Genomic DNA, 27,940 nt, shown 5'->3' on the forward strand with positions numbered 1-27,940 from the left:
CCTTTATTTTATATATGCCATATATTATACTGGTGTCCATCTGGAACTTAGAATCTAGTTGTGTAAGAAGACATGTGTGTAATGAACTAAGTTAGGAATCAGAACGGCATGGTAGTACATGTAGGGTAAGAGCAGGGCAGAAAACAAGTGATACTAACATGTGAGTACTGAGAGACACACAGTGTAATCTCTGAATTGCTATATTACTATCAAAATTCAAACACCTGTATCTTAGTTTTCCATTACACTTTATCATGAAGAACAGCATTATTGCTAGTTAAAATAATTGAACCTCTAAACTTAGAGACTTCTATTCAGTTATGTAAACAAAAATTTAAAATAGTAAAGCAATTTATGACTATCTGTAAATAACATTAAAAGGAAATGGTATGTCCTAGAGAGGAAAAAGACAATTATAACGAATTGAGGCGGGGGGCACCTGGGTGGCTCAGTGGGTTAAGAGTCTGCCTTCAGCTCAGGCCATGATTCCAGGTTGCTAGGAATCAAGCTCCACGTCGGGCTAGGAAGTCTGCTTCTCCCTCTGCTCCCCCTCCCCTACTTGTGCTCGCTCTCTCTCTCAAATAAATAAATTAAATATTTTTTAAAAAAGAATTGGAATTAAAGATGATCTCTGGTTTACTTAAAGCACTGTTTTGCATTGTTTTTTCTTATAAAATTGAGGTCTATTTTTTGGTTGTTGTTTATTGGTTACAAACATTTTTCTGTATGTCTCAATTAGGTATACTCATATATACGCTCAAACCGACAAGGTTCCCAATAGGGATGATCATTCACTCTCTGCAAAGTGAACATATTGCCTCAGGGGTCCTGAAGTATTATATCAAGGTAGCCCTTGACATTTTTCCAAGTGGAGAGCACTTCTGAGGGCATGTCACAATTAATTAGACAGGATGGCATTCTATTTTAGTAAAGGTTTTGCGTACTTCACTACACAAAGAACTAACCAGCTGATAATAAAAATGCCCTTCAGAGAAGGGCTTAAGATGGGAGACGAGCCGCACACGGGAGAAAGAGTTTCTTACACGTTTTTTGTTCTTATAGCTTAAAGTGCTTAATGACAACATTTTGTACATGAAAAGATAATGAACAGTTTTCAGCTACACGGGCCAGAAGGAAGACAACAAAGGAAGTCTGATCATATAATTAAAAAAGTTATCAAAAACAAACCGCAAACATCTCCCCCTCCAGTATCATCAAAAAGCCGAACTTACCTGATCTACCATCCAGAGGTCCAAAATCCAAGGAATATTTCACGACGTGATAGTTATTCCATACGTAAAGAAGGTTGTCCCTGGGGTTGTAATCCACAGCTGCTATGTACTGGTACGAGTTGGGAAAGGGGACATCCACCAAACTATCCTTACTTTGGTCGGTGTTGTAAATGTAGTCAATCTTATTCCCTGTGGCCTCATTGTCATCATCCTCGTAGACAGATTTGACCACATACAGAATCCCGCAGATCATAAATGCGTTGGAAGCGGATCTTTTATCGTACGCAGTATCCCAGGTCCCTTCAATCCGTAGGGTGTAAGGGTTCAACTGACTGATGACAATTTTACCATTATTTTGTTCTGTTGCATAGATCACCCAGAGCCCATTTTCATCCACTGCCAGGTCTATGTCAGATTTGCCTCCCCATCGGTAAGGGGAGGTATCATGGTAATTGGCGTTTGCTATGATCGCCTCTCCGCTCTTTATCCTAGTCCGCAGATCGAACTTTACTATGTTCCTGGTGCGCTCTTTGTTGAAAAACAGAGCTCCGTCGTACACTACAAACCCTGTGCCATCCACCCTGTGAGGGAGCTTGTAGGTCGTAGTAGGTCTTCCGGCGATGAAGTCGTCCTTGGAGGAGTACTCAGTGAGGGTGTCGGTTCTGTAGGGCGTCCAGGGCATATAATAAATCTTGTCAGAAGCCTGCAGAGGGTCTTTGCACCACGCCCCAGATTGGTGGTCGGATTCAAACAAGTGCTCACTCTGGTATACTCCTTTCAGTAGTCCAGGACAAAGAAAAACTGTTGAAAGGGAAAGAGTTAAAATAATAAACATATTAATTTTAAAATTTTGTTAGAGATTTTTCTTTTTCATCAAATGGAATGTAACTCGAACAAGATATACCCGCCACCACTTAATTCTTTCGTTGCGTTCTTCTGAGTACACATATTAATTCTGACTTTTGCTCAAAATCATTTTGATTTCATTTGCTGAAAAATGTGGCCTCTCTAGGAGTACTTGTGTTTTCCTTTGATTTTTACCTTTGTAAACATGTGATACTATATTTTACCTTTGTAAACATGTGATACTATATGATACTATATATAGTACATACTATACAGGTGTGATGTATGTCTCTGTATTCTACAGACATAAAATAAATACAAATGTTCTTACACAATATTTTATGTATCTTATTTGAAATTAAATAAATATATTGTTTTCACTCTGATGTTAGCCCCTCAATAACTTATCATTAAGACATAAATAGAAATCCAATACTAATTAAGTATAATAATAAAGGAAAAGAAAAGCCCTATAATACAGGCCACTGAATCTTCTAGCAAAAAAATAAAACAAAACCAGAAAACCTCTTAAAGCTACTATAGCACACACGGAGCATGCAACCCACGCAATTAAAAATGGTTGATGGATGGATACTGGGAGGAAAAAGAGAAAGGAAGAAAAAGAAAGGAAAGAAGGAATAAGGAAAGAAGAAAGGTGAAAGGTTACAGAGAAAAGAACCCAAGATCTAGATTTTAATCAGTTAAAAATGTCCTGTTAAATACAGTAGTATTGGAACTTAAAAACATGTACCTTTTACTGTTACATGAGAAGAACATTAAAAAACAAGATTACTTGCTACAATATTTTGCTGCTCGTACTTCAGATTGAAAATGGGCAGGAATTATCTGATTCACTTCATTTTCAGTATGATTCAGTAGCACACTGTGTGAATGAATAGTGGTAAGCAGCCCTGGCCGGCGTGTAATGCAGGGGCTATAAAGCAATGTTTCCCAAAGAGTGGTCCTTGCAGCACCTGTTTCAAGTGGTATAACTAGATGTTACACAGAAAGAAAATAGGGATCCTCAGCCGTGTTTAAGAAATAGTATATTAAATAGAATTGTGGCAGAGATTCTAATAGCTTTGGCATATCGGTGAATCTCCCAGGCAGGAGTGAGGAAGATGAACAAATTTCACAATCTAATTTAATCATGGAACCTTTTCTACAGAGCCTGTTTAAAGTGTAGTGTTCTGTTGAACCTGCTATGGGAAACACTGCTCTAGTATTTTTGCCAAGCAAATACACTGAAAAATAATCATGCAGTCCAATGTTATATTTGAAATGATTAGAAGGGTACTGGGTGGAGAAATTAAGAAATCATAAGGAATTCGGATGTTGAACCATATTTTAATGATTAAAGTATTATTCTCTTAATATTAGTCATTAGCTCTTTAACTGCAACTATAAGCCTAGATCCAATGGAAAATGAGCTAAGATAAAACTCAGCTAGGATGTGCAGGTTATTAAAAAGGAGAGTGCACTATTAAAATGTCCGAAGTTTTACTTTTGTAGAAATGAAAAGTTCAAGGGCCAAGCTGACCACCAAAATCTTCCATAGCAAGGATAGAGGGCTTTCATCAATTTGTACTCAATAATAAAATTGATGATTAGAAGAATTTCTAATACGATGCCTATAATTATAAAGAATGGAGAGGCATTGTTGTCAAAATTGCATATAAACTTTAAGTTGGTTAATAATGAGCCCATCATTACTAAAGTAATTTATTAGAAGGTATTTCAGAAAACTGTCTCCCCTTTTCCCCCAACAGTTAAGAATTAATAAAACGGGGAGACCACACCAGAGCTATGGAAAATTATCTAGTATAGAAATAAAAGCAAATTTAAAGCAGTCATATCCACCACCATTTACTGGATTTTCTAACTACTTATTTAAAAGTAAAGAGGAAGAAAATGCACGGTTGAAAATTTTACATGATTAAACTGTTTTAGGATAAACTGGTCATCACAACAGATTAAAGTGAAGTTGAGCAGCAGAAGTAGTAAATAAATTTTCATAAAATAGATAAGAATTAATACAAAATTATTTTAACTAAATGTTAAACTGTTAAATAACTTAGCCTATAAATAGTATATAATTTATGAAAGGTATTTAATTACCTTTTTGTTCCACTTCTATTGGAGAGAGAGAAGTACAGAGAGAAAGGAGAAAAGAGAATAGATTAATGGTACGGTATTGGCCAAGCACTTTTTATTCACCTCTTCCAAACTGAAAGTAAATCATTTATTTCACTCATACTTGCTTTTTGAACATAGGTTTTTTTTCTTAAACATGCCCCTAGTAAAATTATTTTTTTTAAAAAAGCAATCATATTATAAACTTAAAAACACAGTACAGACTTAGAAAACATAAGGCAAAAGTTATTCAAGCTAAGACTGAAAAAAAACATACAATTTCGAACTATAGGCATAGGACATACAATATTCATAATAAGAACACCAATATTTCCTTCAAAAGTTAGGAAGGTAATTATACACATAAAGCTTTCAAATAGCTTGACTAGTCTCATTTATAAAATATTATAGTTTATAACACTATTTAACGTAATAGTCTTGATTTTTACCCATCTCAAGGATTCAGAAGAAATTACTCTGAACTCTTTTCCTAAGCCCAAGATTTTCCATGTCAGTCTTAATGGGAAATAAACCTCATGAGGCCACACATTAACAGGAAATGCTCTCATCCTAAGTAAATGGATTCAGAATCTTTATAGAAGAAACTTCTCTCCCTCCCACTTTCCAATATCTGATATTGTGGAAAAATATCTTTCAGAAAAATCTGTTATCAGAAGGTTGATATAAATAATGAATCACCTATTCTGGCCTTTTCTGAAATTCTTAACAGAGTCAACATACCTTTGTAAGAATAAATTGAAATCCTCAGCCGTGTTATGGCTATGCATGTCTCAAATTAGATCCCATTTTTATTTTTAAGGTACTGATTAATACAAGTCAGGAAAAATTCTGGGAAATTGTAACATATCCATGTATCTCACCAAGCAGCATCTTGTTTCTCTTACAAGCATTTGTCTCATCAGAGACAATTTGCCTAAATCATAAAAATGAACAGGGACCAACAAAAAACAAGGGGAAGAGCTGGGGAAAATGGGTTCATAACACAAACTTAATAATTACATATTGTAGTTGATATAAATCTAAAAAAAATTCAATGGAATAGATGAACTGAAATATTACTGCACAATAAATAAAATTCTAGGGAAGTTTCAAAATAAGGGAGGAAGACTGTTTTGGTAATTATATTTGGGTGAGATTTTTTGGTGCTTTGATCTAAGCTCTTGCGTCCTCTGTTGTCAAATCACACTCATTTTTCTCCACTGACTTTTTGAAAGCCCAGTATTACATGTGTTCGAAGATCAAACTAGCCTACATCAGATGTTATGCTTGGGGCGCTGGGGCGGGGCGGGGGGAGCTCAGTCAGTTGAGCCTCCGACTCTTGATTTCAGCTTGGGTCATGATCCCAGCTTCCTGAGGCCCATGTCCTCAGGCTCCATGCTCAGTGGGAAGTCTGCTTGAGATTCTCTCGCTCTCCCACTGCCCCTCCCTCTCACTCAATCTCTCTCTCTCTCTAAAATAAATAAATCTGAAAAAAAAAAGAAGTTATGCTCAAGAAGTTGCAAATGGGTTATTTTTTTAAAGATGTCTCATCTCATTAATATACAAATCTTATTTTAATAGTATTTCTAGGATTCTTAACAACTCTGTTTATACTATTGTAATCGATCATCTTTTTCAGTCTTTATCGAGCGACTGCCGTATTCACTGGATTATATGCCTCATTACAGGTCAGTTAAATGCTTTACTTAGGAGGTGCACTTCATTTTGTGACTAGAATACTCACGATCTGAATACCCACAGTCTGAGTTCAGACTGACAACTAAAGGAAGCAGAAGAAACAACCTTAAGAAATTATTTAATTGGGGTGTCTTGGTGGCTCAATGGGTTAAAGCCTCTGCCTTCAGCTCAGGTCATGATCCCAGGATCCTGGAATCGAGCCCCGCATCGGGCTCTCTGCTCAGCAGGGAGCCTGCCTCCTCCCCATCCCCTCCACCCCCCCACTCACCCCACCCCGCGCCTGCCTCTCTGCCTACTTGAGATCTGTCAAATAAATAAATAAAATCTTTAAAATATATATATTTAATCAATGGTCTCAAAAGATTGGACTCCAGTCACATTACAGTGAAAGTGGAGATTGAGAGTGGGAAGTCATAGGGAAGCTGACATTTTTCACAACTAGACTATAAAAATATAGATAGAACTAATTTTGTTCCTTGAAATACTTCTAAATATATATACTTTTGAGAATTGTACGCAGAGGATTTGTACTCTTTTTTTTTTTTTAATTATTTATTTATTTGTTTGACAGAGAGAGAGAGAGAGAGAGAGAGAGAGAAAGCACAAGCAGGAGAAGTGGCAGGAAGAGAGAGAGGGAAAGGAAGAAGCAGGCTTTCTGCTGACTGGGGACCCTGAACCAGGGCTTGATCCCAGGGCCCTGGGGTCATGACCTGAGCCGAAGGTAGATGCTTAACTGAACTACCCAGGCGCCCCTTATATTCTGAAGCATAAAGTGTATACACACACCACTTAAGTTTTATTTCACATAATACTCATTGTCTTATTCCTTTTTTTTTTTTTTTAAGATTTTATTTATTTATTTGACAGAGAGAGATCACAGGTAGACAGGCTGGCAGAGAGAGAGAGAGAAGTAGGCTCCCCGCTGAGCAGAGGAGCCTGATGCGGGGCTCGATCCCAGGACCCTGAGATCATGACCTGAGCTGAAGGCAGAGGCTTAACCCACTGAGCCACCCAGGCGCCCTTCATTGTCTTATTCTAAAGCACAGTTATCCTAACTTCTTGGGGACTCGTATTTCTTCAACAAACAATGAGGAAGACGGGATATGTGATACAAAACATTGATAATGATATTTATTATTCTGTAAATATCATCTTACTATTTAATCGATATTGTTTTTTAAAAGAACTTTTCCATCCGTTTTCTCAATCATCATTAGGTAAGATTTTACTTTTAATTCTCTGGTCTTGGTCTAATTTGAGATAAACTGGCATCAGTCATAGCGTAAGTAAAGTTTGCTTCTCTTACTTGTAGGTTATTCAAAATTAAGATTTATTAGGCAGTTTCACTATGGAGAAAATTATTATGTTCTTGCCTATGTCATGACTGGCTGTAGCTCATTTATCATTTATTTGCTATTTTCAAGACTCAAATAAAACAATCCTATAATTTAAGTGGAAACAAGCACACACAAATCATATTCCTGTAACAAAAACTGGCAAGGCAAACATAATTTGTCACTGAAAAGCTTAGTAATATTTAGGATTAGCCAGTCACTGTCATCATCTAATTCTGATTCTAGAAGCTTCTTTCCCCTGGGGGAAAAAAAAATACTCACACAAACAAATTGTATGGATACAAGTTAACACCATTGCCACTAAATGCTTCATAACCTCATAGTGCCCAGCACATAATAAATACTCAGTGAACAGCTCCTGAATTAATACATAATCCAACTCGAGGTGATTACTATTTTAAGCATGTAGCAAAAAGAAAAGATGGTGAAGGGAATCTGGATTTGCTCTACACAGTCATACATACATGATATTTCTGTACAATGTCTTTGTATATTTTAATGGATGTGGTAGAAAGTACAATTTATGAGCCGTATGTAACTCCACCCTATTAAGTATAAAACTGGAGGGAAAAAAAGGAAAATAAGAAAAACTGTATGGATAGTCTTGAGGATTATATTGGCAAGAAGAAAGTGTTGCTATAAAACAGTCTGCAATCATCTAAAAACACAGACCAAAAATACTCCCTTTTCTCCTCTCTGTAATGAGATCATAAATAAATGAATAGTACGATGACATCTGTGCTCAGCCTTCTTCAGTACTCCTGTCTTTTGATCTGGTCCAATATCCTGAATTCTGGCATTATAGCTGTCATTGTTCATTTCCAATTCTCTCTGGAACTAGTTACTCTCTTTTTCGCTCTTCACTTTTAATCCCCGAACTATTTTTATTGTCCATTCAGCCTCTGCAAATACGTTTATATATTTCCTTAAAGTGATTTCATTGTTGTCCTTTGTCAAACTTAATGTCATAAGCTATATCCTGTGGTTAGAGTAAATGACAAATTCAAACTAAGGGTAATTTTATTCTGTATAAAAGGCAGAAACAGAAAAAAAAAAAAAGACTGGTAAAATTTCCCTTCATTTCCCAACAGTTCATAAAAGAGATATAATATATAGCCAACAGCCATATTATTGTTTAGAAAAATAAGATGTTATTAGTTCTATCCATATCTGTACCATATGCAGCACTTTTGAATTGCATTTTTTAATTAGAAAAGGTATGGATGAGAGAGCGTATGCATGCATTGCCAAGCTCTTCCAAATTACGTTGCAAATTACAGAGAAATAAAATTGTTGTGTGCTAAAAACTGTTAGAACTAAATTGTCATAACTAAGAACTATAAAATTGTGTCGAATTCTAATGTAGCTTAAATTTTCTTTTCTTTTAAACTGTAAGTCATACCATACATTTTCCATGTTATATAACCCAATGATGCCTCTGAAATATAAATAAAAAGCACAGGGAACACAAGATGGTTATAGAACATTAAATAATGTATAAATAGCTATTTTTATCATTGAAATTTGATAGTATTTTGAAGAGTATTATTTTCTTGGTTACATCTGGCTTGGACTATTAAAATACATTTGGACCACACTTGTCACTAGCCAGCTGGGCGGTGAAGGAGACAACAAAAAGGCAAACTAATTAAGCAGTAAAAAATCAGTCTTGGATGAAAATTTGCTGGTGTATCATCCATAAAAATAGCCATCTATAAGTGGATAATCAAAAGTTTACAATAATAATGTCACTTGTATAGCACTTTGTAACTTAACAAAATGTTTTCACATGAATCACTCGATTTAATTCTTCAAACACTGTGATGTGGTATTTATTATTTCCATACCAGAGATGAGTCAACCAAAACCCAAAAGGTTAAGGGATTTGACCAAGCACAATACTGGTAGAGTCTGTCATTTATCTAACATACACCGGCTCTTACAACATGCAAACTCAGTGAAACTGTTGCATTCTTGCTGTCCACTTCCTTTCTGTCAACAAATCCAGTGTACTTTAGAGAGACAAAAAACACAAATGGAATCTTCCTGAAGGCAGCCACTCTGTTACAAGAATGAACAGTCACTAGGCATGCGTTAAGCATGTACGGTGTGCTACAAAGTGCACTGAACTTTTGCATACAATCTAACTTAATCATCTCACCGCAACCTTATGAAGTAGATATTCTCCTTGTCTTTTCAAGTGATGAAATAGGTACAAAGAAGCATTGCTCTTTTGGTTAGTGAGTGGTAGAGTTGGAATTCAAATACAAGTTTTGATCTTATTCATTATTGCATCTCCAGTGCTCAGCACATAGAAAAAGCTCAATTAATATTTCTTATGCCTCCATGCAATGATGAACTGCACTACAGTATTTTCAAAGAATGAGCCTGGATGCCATATTCTTCAGTGCTATTAATCCTGAGACTAGTGATACAGAGCATCTCTCCAGAGAAGATAAAATAATAATAATAAAAAAAACCGGTTCCTCATTTCTTGGCCAAGGAAACAAGACATTTCTTATCACCAGAAACAAACCTGTGCTGCATACCTCATATCCTGTTAATTCTCATTATTCTGATACAGAGAACATTCTCTTTTTCTACTTCACATACACCAAGAAAATACAGAAGCACTTAAGTAAATAGAAATGAAAAGATCTGTGAAGTTCATTAATTTTTTTGGTATACTGCATATCAAAAATTCTGACAGACATCTGTCTCTTTCTGTAAATAAGGTGCTAATCCTTTATTTAATGAAAGACAGGGGTAATCTCTGCAGCTCAGTTTCTAAATTACATTTTTCAAATAATACCTGTGCATCAGTGAATAAAAGTGCTGCTCAAGCACCTTGTGTTACAATGGCTTTATATATTGTGCTTCTAAAATTACTGCCGTCTAATGAATTTCATTCTGGAGTGTGTAGATTGAAAATGTCAATAATTCAGAAGATGCTTTCACTAGCCACATTCTAATTTAAACATTTAAATACAGTGTCTATAGGTGATGCAGAAACTGAGGCTACCTTTCCATCCTTCTGGTGGATCTGTAGAATCTTTTGATTAGTTTAACCTTTAAAAGAAAATGGTGTTATTAGTAGACTCTGGGGATACATGAGATCATGATCCCAGGGTTCTGGGATGAAACCAGAAGTTAGGCTCCTTGTTCAGTGGGGTTGCCTGGTGCTCTCCCTGTTTGTGCTCTCTCTCTCTCTCTTTCTCTTTGACAAAAAAAAAAAAAAAAGTTCTGAACAACAACAACAAAAAACTAAACAAAAGGAGAGTTCCTTCAGAGGGTATAAGACTGCTTTATACATAAAAATACACATATAGTATATTAGGCCCATGGAATGTATTTGTTATTTACAAGGTCCTTAGATCTATGAATACAGAGAAGTAATAGTAATCATAATAACTAACAATTCCTGAACATGTACTCTGTGAATGGTTATGTGGATAATTTTATTTAATCCTCAAAGAAACTATGAATTTGGCGGTACTATCATGAGCATGGTATAGAGGAGGGACTGAGCTCTGCCTTCGGGAAACTTACAGTCTAATAATTAGCAATTTTCAGTATAATTATTTACCAATAACAAGCTATTTTTAAATGCTTTCAGAGGACCTGTGTAAAGAGATTAAAAATAGACAAGAAGTGATTGGCAGAGAGAGGGAATCATGAAGAGAAGTCAAAGTTAAAAACACCAGCTACAGCACTTTGACTAAAATCAAATTTTTATGGAAAATGTCACCCATTTGTTCCTGAGAAATTAATTTTTTACTGATCCCAATTACCAGATTCTATACATCCACTGCTTATGCAATAAATAAGATACTCAAAATTAATCTAATCTAATCCTAGATTCAGTAAATATGCTATAATTACTGCAGTTTGGGGGATTGAATTTTATTTTAGATGTCATTTAGTTTCAGCCAATATTTTACAAATTAAAAAAAATGAAGGCAAAGAACTAGATATTAGCCCCAAATCACAATTTGCTTTTCAATTCTTAATAGTACTAAAAACAAATTATGAAAAATATACTATTTTTTATTCATTTAACAATTTTATATATTGTGAGCACAGGAATGGATGTTCTAATTTTCTGATGAGAAACATCAAAAGCTACAAGAAATCAAGTTACTTTTTTTTTTTTTTTTTTACCAAACATTGTTCCTTCAATCTTTTAAGAGCTCTTGCGATCTTGTGAATTAATTAAACATGGAATTGGAAGTTTCTATCATCATATGGTGCAAGAGAATGAGATGACAAAATGCACAGAGTCATTGTAAGGGTGAAAAAAGCCCAATGCACACAAAACACATCTTGAGTAAATAGAAATGAAAAGATCTGTGAAGTGAGGGGTAATTTAAGAATCTGGAGCTATCACATACTTCGGTACTTTGTAGAGGTACTCCAAATACCCCACCCAATTTGAGACTGGATTCACTAGCCAAAAAGCAGAAAAGATTTTGTATTACATAATATCATGGTTAATAAAAAACAAGATAAATAATGCAAATAGGATTCCTAGAACTATAAACAAAACTAAAAAACTTAATCTCGGAATTCATCAGCAAAAACGTACACACCACGTATGTCCTATACACGTTAATTGAACCTCTTGAAAAGTAGATTTAAGATTCTTACCCATTTGTTTTTTTGGTGTTTGATAAAATCAAGATGCTAATATTAATTCATCTGAATAAATTCCAAGTTTCCAGATTCATTACTATAAATTTCCCTAAGTGTGTTTCTTATAATATTTTTCCAATTTCATGTCTTATTAATCCTATGGGCTAATCATATTCTTCATAATGGTTTATTTATTTTTACTTCATATAGTCCACACTTACATTTAGTTTTCAACTTTTCTCACTCTGTTGCCCCTGTTAAGAATGTCTCATACCTCCTACTATTTTTAGTTAAGCCAAACCATCTCTCGGTTCTAAATTCTTCCACCATAAATCCTGCTTTACTTACCAGTCCCATATTGAATAAACATATAATTTCAACCTGATTTGTGTGTGTGTGGGGGGGGTGGTTTCAGTAATGTTCTAGGGTGGGGACTAGCAAACTTTTCTACAAAGGGCCAAAAACTAAGTAAATTAAGATTTGTGAGCCACATACAAGCTGCGTTGCATAGCTGTTGTCCTCATAGTCTTCTTCTTCTTTTTTTAACATCCCTTAAAACATGTAAAAGATACTCTTAACTCATGGGCTAGTAGAAAAACAACCCACTGGATGTTTATCCCATGGCCATTGTTTGCCAATTACCTATTCTAGTTTACTCCACTTATACTGTCTCACTATTCTGTTTGGCACTTGATATTTTTACCTTCTCTTTATCTTTCTTCTGGAAATATATGAAGGTTTTTGAAGGCAGAGAACACGAGATCATTCGCCCAGGCATTACTGGGTTCTATCTCATTTTCTTGTTTTTACTGCTGGTCAGTAAATGTTGGCACTGACACGTTTTCAAAATCACAGGCAAATGGATCCAAATATAAACTTGGTGTGGTTTGTTCAATGATATGAACAGAGGAGAAGAGGACAAATCTTACAGACGGTAAAGAATGTAGCTCATTTCTGCTAAGCAGGAACACAAAATCTTCCTGAGATAGTACATCTTATCTCTCGATAGTGGAGTCCATTATCTTTCTGACTATCTACTCCTAGAATGGCACATTGCAAAATATTTATTTTACAATCAATTGCTAATGAAAATTCTGTCATCTCTGTGAAATTTCTCCTGAACACTGAAACAGGCTATTTTTAGTCTAGTTTACTTAACTTTTATAGTATATCAGGGTTTTTTTGTCTTTTTTTTTTTTTTTTGGCCAAATACTTGATCTATTTCATCTTATTTAATCCTCAGAACAACCCTGTTGAGATTGTTGTCACCATCATAACAGATGGGAAGAATGAATATAGAGGTCATTAGCATTTAGTAGAGCTGATATTTGAACTTCTGAGCCTACAGTTTTAGCCTCTATGCTTTGCTCTCTGGCAAACAAGAAAAGTGATTATGACAAAAATACTGAGGATAACTAATAATAATTGAGTACTTACTAATGACCAGTTTATGGTTTTAAATAATTTATAGATATTATCCACTTAACAATTATATTACCGCTATAAAGTAGGTAGCATTATTAGTTCAATATTAGAAAGAAAGAAACTATGATACAGATAGGTTCAATAAATAGTAAGTGATAAACCAGGATCCAAAGTCAGCACCAAGTGCCACCCCAATGTTTATAGCAGCCATGTCCACAATAGTCAAACTATGGAAAGAGTCTGGATGTCCATCGGCAGATGAAGGGATAAAGGAGATGTGGTATGGACGTACAATAGAATATACAATGTGAGGCAAAAGTGATAACCACTACACTACGGAAACTGAACATACAATGGATATACAATGGAATACTACTCAGCCAACAAAAAATGAAATCTCACCATTGGCTATGGATGGAACTAGAGGGTATTATGCTAAGCAAAATAAGTCACTCAGGGAAAGACAATTATCATATGATCTCTCTGATATGTGGAATTTAAGAAACAAAATAGAGGATCATAGGGGAAAGGAGGGAAAAATAAAAGAAAACGAAACCAGAGAGGGAGATAAACCATAAAAGACTCTTTTTTTTTTTAAATTTTATTTATTTATTTGACAGACAGAGATCACAAGTAGGCAGAGAGGCAGGCAGAGAGAGAGGAGGAGGCAGGTTCCCCCCTAAGCAGAGAGCCTGAAGCGGGTCTTGATCCCAGGACCTTGGGATCACGACCTGAGCCGAAGGCAGAGGCTTTAACCCACTGAGCCACCCAGGCACCCCCATAAGAGACTCTTTATCATAGGAAATAAACTGAGGGTTGCTGGAGGGGGAGGGGGTGGTAGGGTTGGGGTAACTGGATGATGTAATGAGCACTGGGTGTTATATAAGACTGATAAATCACCGACCTCTACCTCTGAAACCAATAATACATTATATGTTAATTTAACTTAAATAAAAATAAACAACAACAAAAGAATGCAAGTGCTAAACCACTATCTTTCAAGTGCAAGTTACTTGTACTATTGTTGCTGAGTACTTTCATTGACTAAGGGAGGAGGCAGTTCTTGGCTACCTCGTTCTAAATGACAGCCCTACTTTATCCTCTAAGTTACATTTAACCGGTATAGAAAATGATTTGATGGCCTGCTGTTAGTGACAATATCTGATTTTGATTTCAACAAAGAAACAAAAAGTCTTTTAAAGCTAGTGTTAATACCAATAATAACTCATATTGAAAAAACGTATTACGCTGATTTTTTTTTTTTTGCTAAAGAACCTCTTTTCAGAACCATCTATTTAAGACCTGTTTTCTGACAGGAGACTTTCTTGGGACACCCCTCAGGGCAGGATCAGATTCCAGACACACTAGGCACACGGTAGTCTCCTTTAAGGCCAGGAGCCAGCATCCGACTGAAATCTGTAATGTCTGCAGAAGGGTAAGAAATGCAGGGGTAGAAGGGTTAAATGTGCCCCCCAAAGAAGGTGGCATACAGAAAACTATTTGCTACTTTTTTTTTTTCCTAATGAAGGAAGAAAACATGTTATATGAATTATGGAGTTTAGAGCAAACTGCAGAAGTAGCAGTTTTTTCCTGAGAGTTTCCTGTTTCTTCTTTAACTCTCCAGGGTCCATTGCAGTGTGTCTTCGACAATCCTGTATCAAGACACCCCTGGCCCAGCCCAATATAGTTTCTACTTACTTCCCACTTCCAGTTGAAAGCATTTATAACGGGGTCTAGTTCTGCAACGTTATAATCTTTGACACAGGAATTGCGTGCTCTTAAGAAAGGGAGCTTACGCTTCACGGTCATCTGTTTTCCTGATGGATTTATGCTCTTCATTGGAGAGACAGTGACAGAAGGAATAAATACTCAAGTGACCGTTGTGCATTAGCTAGGTCAAAGTTGAGAAAAGAAATGAGCAGAGAGTCCTTCAAATGTATGTAAAGTGGTGTAACACCCAAAGCTCACACATTAAATCTAAAATTAAATTAAAACAAATAAACAACAAAGTATGCTTTCCCGCCTGTTCTTTATAACACTCAACCAACATCTGTTCAGTAATTCACTGAATGCATTTTTTGTTTATTTTAGTGAAATGTGTGAAATTAGAGGAAAAGCAAGTTTGAGGGAATGAAACAAGTGATTACATTATTCTTTTCTCGATTGCACTAGTGGCAACATACCTTACTGTCTATTTAAACTAACTAGCCCCCAATGGTTTGTTTTCCCTTGAAAGCTTTCTGTAGAGGAATCATAAAAATGAATTTGCGGGGGTTAGAGCACCGAGGAACGAAATATCATGGCATAATATTATTGTATTATGTATCTTTTTTTTTTTTTTACTTTTTAATGAAATAAACTTCCTTGTAGACAAAGCAAAACAAAACAAAAAGTTGATAGCTACTCAAGTATGGTTGGTATTTATTAAACTTTTAATTTGTTATGTATAGCTGCAACACTATTTTTTTTTTTTTTAAGATTTTATTTATTTGACAGAGAGAGATCACCAGTAGGCAGAGAAGCAGGCAGAGAGAGGGGGAAGCAGGCTCCTGCTGAGCACAGAGCCTGATGCTGGGCTCGATCCCAGGACCCTGAGATCATGACCCGAGCTGAAGGCAGAGGCTTAACCCACTGAGCCACCCAGGTGGCCCAACACTAATTATTAAATAAGTATTATTATTACATCTACCACATTAGGTGATTATTTTTTAAAATACAACATTAAACACCAGATAAATTTCAAATGGAAACTCTATCTCCTCAGGAAACCTCATCCCGTGACACACTCTGTTAATATATTAGAATAAAATGGAGAGAGCGTTCAAGCGCTCTCTCCATTTTATTCACTGCTGTGTCCCACCATTTGGGATAGTACCTGGAATAGAGAAACTACTCAATAAGTAGTTTAAATTTATTACATCAGGACAAGGGGCCTCTTCCCTTTAATGCTCTTGAATAACTGGTATAAGTTTACTCATATTACCAAAGGCAAAATAAAAGGAAACACAATTAAAACAAAATGTAGATATGGGTTGCATAATTGTTGTGCTGCAGGAAATATTTTCTAAATATGTGGTTTAATTAATAAATCCATTTGAGTTTTGGCTTAATATCTAATTACTAAAACAAAACAAAACTACTCTACTCTGTTCCATCATGTTACATTGTACAATAGTGAACACTGAAAATAAAATAGCTTGTAGTTTGGGGCATTTTCAGATATGACCAAATAAATGCATAATTTGAACCAACAAGCAGTTACAGCAACAACAGCCAACAGTTTTTGAACGTTTACTGTGTGGAAATACTATTAACTCAATGAACTACCAAAACCTCTCCTTAAGGTAAGTATATTATCACCGTTTTACAGATGAAGAGAGTGTGGGGCAGAAAAATCCAGTTTACAAATCTTAAGGTCACAAATCCAATAAGAAATGTAATAAGGATTTGAAAAAAGACAATCTGGCTGCAAGGTTTATGCTCATTGGATGGTCTCTGCATCACCTCCCAAGAAATTATGGACAATTTTTCTCATCCAGAAAATGAAGTAACACAACAGTCTGATGCCTGATTGCAAATGTCAATAAAGTGTAAAATATACATTTGATGTATGATATTTTGAATGAAATCTCAACTTGTGAGTTTTGGCTGATTTGTCACTTATCTACAAACTATATGAGCTCAGAATCTGGTATCTACTTTTAAATAAGTGACACATACAGTTGGACAGAGAGTGAGGAGGTAAGTTTTAGATTTCTAGATTCCTCAGATTGTTATTTTTAAATTCCAAACAACGGGATGGTAACCTCCACGTCTTCTCACTCGTTACATGTGTAACAAGGATTCATCAGATTACGGTGAGGCTCTACTGTGCCTACCAGTTTTAAAGAGGAGAGATTTGTAATGGAACATTATAAACTCTACACAACGAAAGTAAGAATCAAATGCTTATACTGCCAAAGGAAGAACAGAGTACAAAATTCTGCTGTGTAGCATCCTGTGGGAATGTGTTTTCCTTTTTCTTGAAATCAAATGTAATTTCTTCTGCCACTGAAGAACTGTTGTCTTCATCTCATGTCTCAGTTAAGTTTATGCATTTGAAGGAGTCAGCAGTCTAATGAATCTTCCCCCTCAGCTTTGTAAACTACGTACTGTCTACTTGAATCCAGGCCCATTAAATTCTTGCAAAGTATTTGCTGCATTATACATATTATTGGTCCTGTCACTAAACAGTGCCCTCTTTCTGTGTTACAGCTAATGTAGCATTTCTCCATGGCATCAATAGATTAAAACATTTACTACCAGAAAAAGTATGTGAAAATGGGGCAAGCTCATTTTGCTACAAGCTAACTCAATAAATCTGTCTAGTTTACTGATGTTCACGTTCATTTAAAATGGGTACGTATTTATCTTGCAAACTTCAAGAAGGCAGAGAGATAAATTATTTTTCTGTTTTCGCTTCTGGCAACAGTGTTACTTGGTTAATGTTAATAAATGGTGGTTTAATAGGACCAGATCTCTATTTCTAATATGTATTTGGGAATATTTAGAAAAGGCCCAATCAAGGGTATATTAAGACTTCAAAAGCTATCGTCTATCATTTTGACAGCCATATGACTGCTTCACTATAGAAAGAAGCAAGATAGCTTAAGTTAATTGTTTTAGTTTAATGATGTTAGTTTCATGGCTTTCTTAAAGTTACCACCAGAAAAATAAGTCATTAACAAACTTAGTTTATTTGCATTTGGACAAATAAAAATTAAAGGAAATTTAGTCATCATTTTTAAACAGATAATGGAGGAATAAACAAAGTATTTGGAATAGTCAGTACTTCTCCCGGCAGTATTGTAGAGGGAAAGATTTTTTTTTTTTTTTTTTTACTTTGAGAACAAACAAACTCTTGCTTTTTCAGTCTCTTACCTCTCACGGAAGACGGTTATACATAAGGCTTCTGTAACCGGTCCTCTACAGCCCTTTTGACCAATTAGTCAAGCATGCAACAGCTAGACTAGGTACATGGGATAACTACAACCTATCCTCTCCCATTTCTATGTGACAATCATTTTATCCTTGGTTACGAAAATACAATCAAAGGAACATACTGATATTTAGTAAGTCAGATCATGTACACAAATGTAAAATAGCTATAATACATCTTTTACACACTTATGTCAAATCCAAAATATCTCAGTAAATATATGCCAGAATTTTTATTTATGACACATTTTATTTTCCCTCTGAAAAGCTGTGTGTGAATGAATGACTTGCTTTCATTTTTATATATATTTTTTGCACATAAACTTCCATTGTTACACAAGAAAAAGCAAGGTGGTTATAGGACCACTCTCTCCCTACCCATCTCTTTTGGATGAAACATGATGATTCTCTTCTCTCCGTGCCCTCGTACATACCACTAATTTAATACGAACTTTCATAGGGTATCTGGGTGGCTCAGTTGATTAAGTGTCTGCTTTTAGCTCAGGTCATGATCCCAGGGTCCTGGGATCGAGCCCTGCATGGGGCCTCCTGCTCAGCAGGGAGCCTGCTTTGCCCTCTTCCTCGGCTCCTCTCTGCCTTGATCATGGATCATGCGACCTCTCTCTTTCTTTCTCAAATAAATAAATAAAATCTTACAAAAAATTTTGACTTTCACAGTCTCCAATACATTCATCTAAAATCGGGTAAAATCCCTCCTCCTCTATGAAGTTTTTCACAGCTTTCAGGAAAGTCTGCTTTTTTTTTTTTTTAAAGGAAAGTCTGCTTTTGAAAGATAAGATTTCGGAAGAAAGGTTTGCTGAAGTTGATCACCTTGTGAGATCTGGAGTAAGACATCACTCTAATTAGTAAGCAAACAAGAAACGCAGTAATCAGTAAAATGCCAGAAAGGAGCAGATTCTCATAATATCAGCCAACTGTTTCAAACATGTAAATGTTACTTCACCAACAAGATGACAGTTGCTTTCCAAGAAGGTAGATGATATGTTAAATGTTAAAAGAGGTGATAAGATGATTACCATTTTGTCAAATCAGATTTACAAAAGGCTGTGTGACATTTTCTTTTCTTTCTTTTTTTTTTTTTTTTGGTTGTGTGATATTATTTTCATAATAACACTAAATAATTAAATGGTTGGTAAATACTCATTGATTTGTCTACATGTCTTGAGTTATTCAAACATAATAAATTCAAATGTTCCTATATGGTATAGCATTCTAATTTGGGCTCCCCAGAAAGCAGAGGCCAAGATAGGGACTTTGATGCAGGTAGTTTATTTGGGAGGTGATCCTAGAAAACAAGTGTTAATAATGGAACAGGAAGAGAGATACAGAAAAGGAAGAAAAGCTACAATATGTGCTATTATTGAAGTTGTCACTGATGGCAAGGAGGACCAAATTCTGTTAAGAACTCTGCGAAATATACAGCTGGGGTAATGATGCACAGACCTTTCTTCCCCCGTGAACTCCCCAGTACACAAGCAGATGGCTGGTTGCCAGCCGAGCAGACTATTGGCCTTGGGGAAGTCTTATGGGAGAATGCTAAAAGACAAATAGGAGGCATTTGAGATGAGAATTAGGTAGCGGAGGTACGCCTGAGTGCCAGCAAAATAGCTCAGTTTGGGTCGGGGTGAAATCATAGTTGAGTCAAGGGTATACTATGTATGCTAGAGGCGTCTACTAAGTGTGTGTGCGTGTGTGTGCGCGCGCACGTGCGCACGTGTGTACACATGTATGCACAGATATGCAAACAAAACAGCACCTACCTTAATGTTGAACTTCTATTTTTTTCATGGTGCCTAGTTTTATATTTATTTAATATCACTTCCATTTGGGATACCACAAAAATGTTATTAATCTCATTTTTTAACAGAGCAGTTTTTCTTCACTTTTCCTCCCATTAAAAAAAAAAAAATACTATTGCAATACTACTAGCTTATTTTTCTAACATCCTTTCCAGTTACCTGCAGTTCAGAAGGTAAAGTTCAGAAAAGGACTGTTGCTAAAGGTCTACAATGTACACATCCCACAGAACTACTGTTGCAGGCAGAGAGAGAGGAAAAACAGAACTTGTGGCTGATTCTGTCTATTCTTGCATCAAACTTGGGAATGGAGAAAGAGGAAGATAAATCACTTGGGTCATGAGTCTTGAGTTCACAAGCAGCTAAGGCTCCACTGACGAGTGGGCTTCAGCAGAAGTAATAATTCTTTCCTACTACTTTATGCTATGATGGCATTCAGCTAAATTTAGCCCTGAGATAGCCCTTCTTATGTTGGTAAGAGAAGATGTGTTTAAATAGACCTCTATCATAAGAAATTTTCACTTCCTACATAAAAACCATTGCTCTTTTTCTAGGGTCTTGCTTCTTGCCCTTTTAAAATACAGAACAGTCCAGCTAGTTAACATACAGTGCAGCACTAGCAGAATTCTTGAATAAAGAGTATGAGGGTGCCTGGGTGGCTCAGTTGATTAAGCAACTGCCTTTGGCTCAGGTCATGATCCTGGAGTCATGGGATCAAGTCCCACATCAGACTGCTTCTCCCACTGACCTCTCCCCTTTCATTCTCTCTCTCTCTTTCTCAAATAAATAAATAAAATCTTAAAAAAAATAATAAAGAGTATGAAAGAGATAGGAATGTTTGCAATTTTAGCTCATATATTTTCATTTACTAACTTATGTATGGAAAAGTGAGCCCTTGTAACTTTTAAGATTCCAAGAGAACATAATTTAAACCTAGAAGTAGATCAAGGTCAATTAATATACACAGTAAATTAGCAAGCAACCTGAAATATTTATAAGCAATTCAAAGGCAACAGAATACATGCTTTGGTGAACATCGGGTACACAAAAAATACTTGCTGATTTATTGACTTAATGAACGTAATGATAAGTTAATACAAACTAATTTTTAGATGGATGAAGAACATACAAAAAAAAAAAGTACACTCAGTCCTCATCCTAGAAGCATAATTAGCTCCATAATATTTCCTCTTTGGAGGGAATAACCAAAAATAACAATTAAGTACTGATATAATTAATATAAAATGACACTAGGTATAGGAGTGTAAAAGCAGTCTTCTGAATCAAGTTAGTGATATAATAATATGCATTCATATTTACATACTTAAATAATAATAAAATCTTATCATTACATGTATACATAATTACTTTTTAATGTTGAGGGTACTTAGAAATAGTTGTAATATCAGTCCTCATAATTTTCCATGTAATCTGGGTGTTAGACAACTCAGATACCCAGGTTTAACTGATAGACAATCTTCAAAGCATGTAACAGTCATTTTGGTCACAAAGGACGATTTTAATTTTAAAAACAACGCATTTCAACGCAGAAATGTGAACATACGTGTACACAGAGTGCTATATCAAGAGACAATAAGAACTAAAAACACAGAAAAGAACGAGACATCATTTGCTTTCATGCAGATGGCAGCTGTCTCTTGAATTTAAATAGGAGACAAGTATGCTCACATAATGTTATCAGCTATGTAACAGTATGGACCATGAAGGAGATGAGAATATCCCTTACCTATGGCACCTTGGCATAGTAAATATTTTAAGCTGAAGGACTGCGAGAAACAGTAAGTATAAGAAAGACTCTCTAACCTTCCCCCTCCTACCTAAAGCCAGTCATAAGACTCTTTTGCCAAGAGGTGACCTCCTTGTACCCAGAAGAAAGGAACATCCTTATTTTTTAAGAAAGAGGGATGCTGAGAAGAATCCAAAACAATACACCTAAATTTCCCACAGTTTATTACCCTTCACTCATACCCTTTTATCCTATCCTTTTTTCCCACAACTTTCTGCTCTTTGTCAAAACTAGAATAAAAGCTCTCAGGTTTAATAGTTCATAAGGTCTTCATTTCCTTATAAAGATTCCTATGCCATATAGAACTTATATTAAGTTCACAAGCTTTTTCTCTTTTTAATCTAACCTGCTAATGCAGCATGTAGGGCGTCAGACAGGAAAACTAAGAGGATAGTAGGAAAAATAATTTCTTCCTCTCCCTAGAAAACTACAAGTAAAAACTTGTGAGATTTTAGGTATACTGTAGTGAATTACACATTTTAATTTTTTTAAATTCCATTTCCTTATGTGATTGATTATATACTTGGCACTGTGTTAAACATTTTACATAGAGCTTCTCATTTATTCATCTTGCAGTTATCCTCATGTTAGCCGATGAGGGATCTGAGGCTCGTGAACAGAATGGTCGAAAGACACATAGCTCAAATTGACACGCTTGGAATTTCAACCCAGATTTGTAAGGTTTCAAAACCTCTAACTAAAACCGATATACTGCTATTTATGGATGTAACACAGTAAGGAATCAAATGAAAATGTTTGATACAATTTTATCTGCAAGGATTCCTCAAACTGTCAAAAATGTTTTTCCCTGATACCGATCAAAGCCAGTGGTAGTCTAACTGACTTACTTAAACAGTGGTATCTATTGGTTTTACAACTGTATTGTTATAGCAAACTATCCAAAGCATATGTTTCGAGGCGGCACTGTTACGTTCACAAGATGCCCTGTTGCCCAGTGGATCCTGACTTTAGCAACGCACAAAAAGAACTGAAAGAAGCACCAGCAAACGTTGCATACTCTTCAGGCAGAAGGAACTCGACATTGCAAACAAAGTATCCGTAACTGATACAGTGAAATACCATCTCCCAATAAAATGACAACAGACAAGCAATATTTGGTTGCACTGCGAATACTGACAATCATGCTGCAATATGTGTTTTAGGAAAAAGCAATCTGTGATGGATGAGGCTGTATTAAGAAAAGTATATGCCTAATTAGGTCATTAAAGTATTGGGATTGGGCTTTTCCTAGGAATAATGTCCACCTTTTGGTAACATTTCTAGAGAGTTTATAGAAGCCTGTTTAATTCATGATATACCACAACTCCTTCATATATTGTGCTGTCAGATTTTGATCAATATGCAGAATTTATCATTAATACAACTACAAAGCATAATGTCTCCTGCACAGAGTGTTAAATTAAGTGGAACCACATGGTAACATGTGGGGCACAACTTACTCAAAGGATAGCCACTGTCCAAACAAAACAAGATAAAATAAACAAAAACCCACATCAGTAACACTTACTTGAAATATATGAACCTTGACAATCATGTAAATGTAGTAGGTCAGCAAATAGTTATGTTGAGAAGGCAACACACTAAGTGAGTTATACATACAGTGCTATATTTGTGAATGATCTTTAAGGTATTCAAGAGAACCACCAAGATTCTGGTATTTGGATGTGTTTTAAATGCACATGGATACATACAAGTTCACAACCATTGATGTATAGTGTAAGCATAATCTACAATGCCCTCACTCAGTATCACCCTTTTGGAATTAGACCTCTTGGCTTTCCACCTGGGCAGACAAATCGATGGGTCAACCATCCAGGACAAAGGCAAGAGCTCCTGTGGGCAGGTACCTGGAATACTGCAGGTTACAGTCTCCAGAAAAGTAAAGGGACATTGTGAAGAGACCAAAGAAGGGTAGGGCAGACCCATCAATAAATTTAAGGTTATTTTGAAGTTCAAGATTGGATCAATGGCCACTTCCCACCACTGACCCATTGGCTTTTCTTTCTGTAAATATCATCTATTGCTTCTGAACAAAGTCATTGAAAATATTTTTTTTTGTAAATATAGGATTTCACAAAAGCTTTAACTCCAAAACCTACCTAGGGAAACCTACCACACAACCACTTCAGAACGGCACTCATTCATTCATTCATTCATTCATTGAGGAGGGAGAGAAAAAGAGACAGAATATGATGGAGGAGGGGCAGAGGGAGAGACAGAATCTCAAAGAGGTTCCACGCTCAGTGTGGTTCTCAAGAGGGGCTTGATCCCAGGACTCTGAGATCATGACCTGAGCGGGTATCGAGAGTCTGATGCTCAACCAACTGAGCCCCCCAGGCGCCCCAGAACTTCTTTCAATGTCATTGCTCTGATACGTGGATAAGATGAAGAACCCATCTCATTTGTAAATATCTAGAAGAGTAGCTTCTACTAACCAAGTTCAGTTTAGGAAGTAAAAAGCATGTTTTCTAGGTTAATTATTTCAAAGCTTCAACCACAGCAAAACCCACTTGACTATCGTAAAGTCTTATGCTTCTTTCAGTAATTTTCGCCTAGGAGATAGCATGCCCACATCCTGATAAAAGTCACTGGGACTCAGAAGTCACTCTAGGAAGTTTGATGCATTCACCTACTTAAATTCTATACTATCATGTGTAACCCTCTCTGCCCAAGTATTAGTAGCTTGAATAAAGCAGTAATTTGATTGCAATCATTAACAATGCCTATATTAATCATTACTGGGAGAATTAAGATTGGTCTATGAAAAATAATTTATTCAACAAATAGTTCATTGGACGGTATATTTTACTTGGCTGAATAGTGTAGTAGTTGAGAGAACAGGTTTGAGTCACATCATTTCAAATGAGTTCAAATCCTGGTGCTACCACGGCACAGCTATATATCATTGTGTGAGGTGCATAAGGTTTCTGTGCTTGGTTTCCTTGTTGTTAAAAAAAGATAAAGTAAAATAAATTTCTTTACCTGTCCAGCTTATTTTCATAATAAACAGGGCCTAACACAGAGTAAACACTTTGTAACTGCAAGTATTACTTTACTATTATTGGGGGTTTTTTTAATAAATATATGATTTCTGCATTGCATAAGCAGAAAATTAAATACATGGGCCAATTAGATAACATTTAAATATGAAATCAAGTACCATGTTAAAGATGAATTGGGTTAAAATGAGCTAAAAATAACAGACTAAATTTAAGAATGTGCTACAAAAGGTAAGAAGGATGTATATCAAGATCAATTATAACTCTTTGAAATGGTCTATGGATAAAGTAGGGCTTAAACTGAATATTTAAGAGTTGTTAAAAATGGAATAGTAATTCTTTAAATTTGATCAATTTTAATTTGTAACTGAAAAAATGTAAGTAAAAAAAAAATCATCATGTATTTCTTTCACACCTTACTGAATTTTTCTATTTCTACTTAAAAATACATCTAAGAAATTCTGAATTTTCAACTTGGAAATTTTGCATTAAAAAAATCTGAGAGCTTAAGGGTTTAAATAAGCAGTAACTTAAAAACAAAACAAAACAAAAACAGTATCCTTAAAACTGTTTTAAGCCTCCCTTAAAAATAAGAATAATCAAAGCTTTCTTGCTAGTGATATAGAAAAAAACACAAAAACAACAAACGTCCAGCAACTGCAATTAAAGAAAAGCAATTGAAAGGTAAGATTTATGACTTTGATACATTACTTTACCTAGAATGAGACAATTTATTATAGCTCTAAATCCCTCTACATCCCAAATGACACTTATTGTTGGCAAAGAGGCCACCCTATCCCAGTGCCAGTGTAAACTCACATGATATTTTTTATGAATAAACATGAAAATGTGAGCAATACTAAACAAAAGGGAAATGGCAAATTTGGAAATAAGCCAGTAACTGTGCCAAATGACCCATGAAACTTGAATTTCAGAAGGGAGTGTCTGAAATTTGGGTAAACAGAAAGCCGCATTCTGAAGAAAAATTACACATTATGGCCACAAAAGAAGGGAAAGAAGAAAAGACAGGGTGACTGACCCACACTGAGTTTGAAACAGAGTAATACACGCAGTGACACTGTGAGTTAAGCCCTCCACAGTGCCTCTAACAGGGTCCTGGGAGGCTTAAAGCAGGTATGTGGGCACATATGGGCCTCTCCTCAGGGGGTCTCAGAACAGTGGCTGATCCTACATACCACGGTACATGCCAGGATGCATATGAAGAGAGAGAAGCACGTGAAACTCTGGGGTTTTCGTTTCCTTTCCATAATTATTTTCTATTTGCTTAAAAAGATTCTCACACACTACAAAGAATTTCGAAGATCTGATCAGACAACTAAAAACGTCTGTGTACTTGAGCAAAGTGAAATGAATATAGCCTGAAGAAAATCAAGGTCAAGCAAATACCTTTAAAATAAGTTGAAAAGATAGTAAAATTAATACCTTAAAAGAAATGAACAAACTGCCACTTATTATTATTATTATTTTTTAATCAAAACTCTCCCTTTGTATTTCACCTTTCTTGACAAGTATGAGCACTCACAGAAGGGTACATCCTATAGAAATGTTTACTGAGTGGCAAGGAAAGAGACTGATACTTTATTTTTTTCAATCAATCTTCGATTCGCTGTGATATCAAATAACAAAGCCTGGGCTAACTTGACCTTCTTTAGCAATTACAATTTTTATGTTCCCATTAAAATCCTTCAGCCAGTGATAGTGTTGTCCCGTGAAGCATTGTTAATTAGATTTTAAAGAGTGTTACACACTAGGTCTTCTACAGGGCATAGGAGCTACCCCAAAGAAAGAGTATCCTGCTCTGCACTTTCACAGCAAGGCATGATGGGACTGTGATGACAGACCATCTCTGAGGGCATAGATACTAGTCCTCATCTCTTCTCCGTCCTGGCTTCCAAACACACATTTTTTATAAAAGGGAAAATGGTTAAAATAAACATCAAAGCAAACAATAGAAGAAATATATCATAAAGGAGCATCATATGGCTTGGTGGAGGAAAGGGACGGAGATTCTCTGGTGACAGGGTTTGGTCTTTATTGGTGCCCATTTTCTCTTTCATCTGCCTCTTTGAGTCAGTGCCCAGCAAGACCATCCTAATTTGCTCTCCGTAACAATAGAAATTGCAGTCTTGACGCCTACCTCTTTTATAAATTGATCCATTCTTCCTAATACTAAATGCTATCTTTTTATACTTAGCACTTTAACTTCAAATTCATATTGTTTTTGTTTTCAGATGTTGGATGGACATATTTTGCCTGGGTTGGCATCTCCCACACACTGGGTATACAGAAATAATTAAATACTAAGATCCCAGCGTACCCTTTCACTTCTTAAGCTTAGTAACTGAAAGGAACTTTTGTATTGTTTTTGCATTTATTCAACAATGTACAGTTCCCCAGAGCATTTTCACACTAGGGTTGTAAATGGATCATGTTTCTTAGTCAAGATCAGTGTACTGAAAAAAGAAAACCAACGTTTGTTGAGCATTTACTTCGTATAAGGTACGTTCTGAGCATTTCTTTGTTTCTTTTTTTCTTTCTTTTTTTTTTTTAAGATTTTTATTTATTTACTTGACAGAGAAAGAGAGAGAACAAGTAGGAAGAGTGGCAGGCAGAGAGAGAGGGGGAAACAGGCTCCCCGCCCAACAGAGAGCCTGATGCGGGACTTGATCCCAGGACCCTGAGACCATGACCTGAGCTGAAGGCAGAGGCTTAATCCGCTGAGCCAGCCAGGCGCCCCTGAGCATTTCAATTTATCTAGTTCTTCAACAATTATATAAGGTAGATACTATCATTATCCCCAAGCTACAAATCAGGAAACTGAGGCACAGGGGATTTGAGTAAATTACTCAAAGTATCTCAGCCACTAGGTAAAACTACTTCATGAAATAATAAAACACAAAGGAAAGTTGTGGGTAACAAGACAAATGACTTTTGTACAAAGGGAGGAAATATACGTCTAGAGAAATATATTAGTGAT

The 27,940-nt window shown here is 35.8% G+C and overlaps 1 protein-coding gene across 1 annotated transcript in view; it reads right to left on the bottom strand.

Moving 5' to 3' along the window:
• Positions 1–27,940, bottom strand: part of ADGRL3 (adhesion G protein-coupled receptor L3) — a 792,227-nt gene that overhangs the window by 273,461 nt on the left and 490,826 nt on the right. The window contains exons 7-8 of the mRNA XM_032849431.1: positions 4,197–4,211; positions 1,233–2,033 (exon numbers count right to left, since the gene is read on the bottom strand). Of these exons, the coding sequence (XP_032705322.1) occupies positions 1,233–2,033; positions 4,197–4,211 (816 nt within the window). The remainder of the gene's footprint in view (positions 1–1,232; positions 2,034–4,196; positions 4,212–27,940) is intronic.

The sequence above is a fragment of the Lontra canadensis genome, unplaced genomic scaffold (assembly GCF_010015895.1).
Source record: "Lontra canadensis isolate GAN:19392208 unplaced genomic scaffold, GSC_riverotter_1.0 scaffold1, whole genome shotgun sequence".
Taxonomy (NCBI): Eukaryota; Metazoa; Chordata; class Mammalia; order Carnivora; family Mustelidae; genus Lontra; species Lontra canadensis.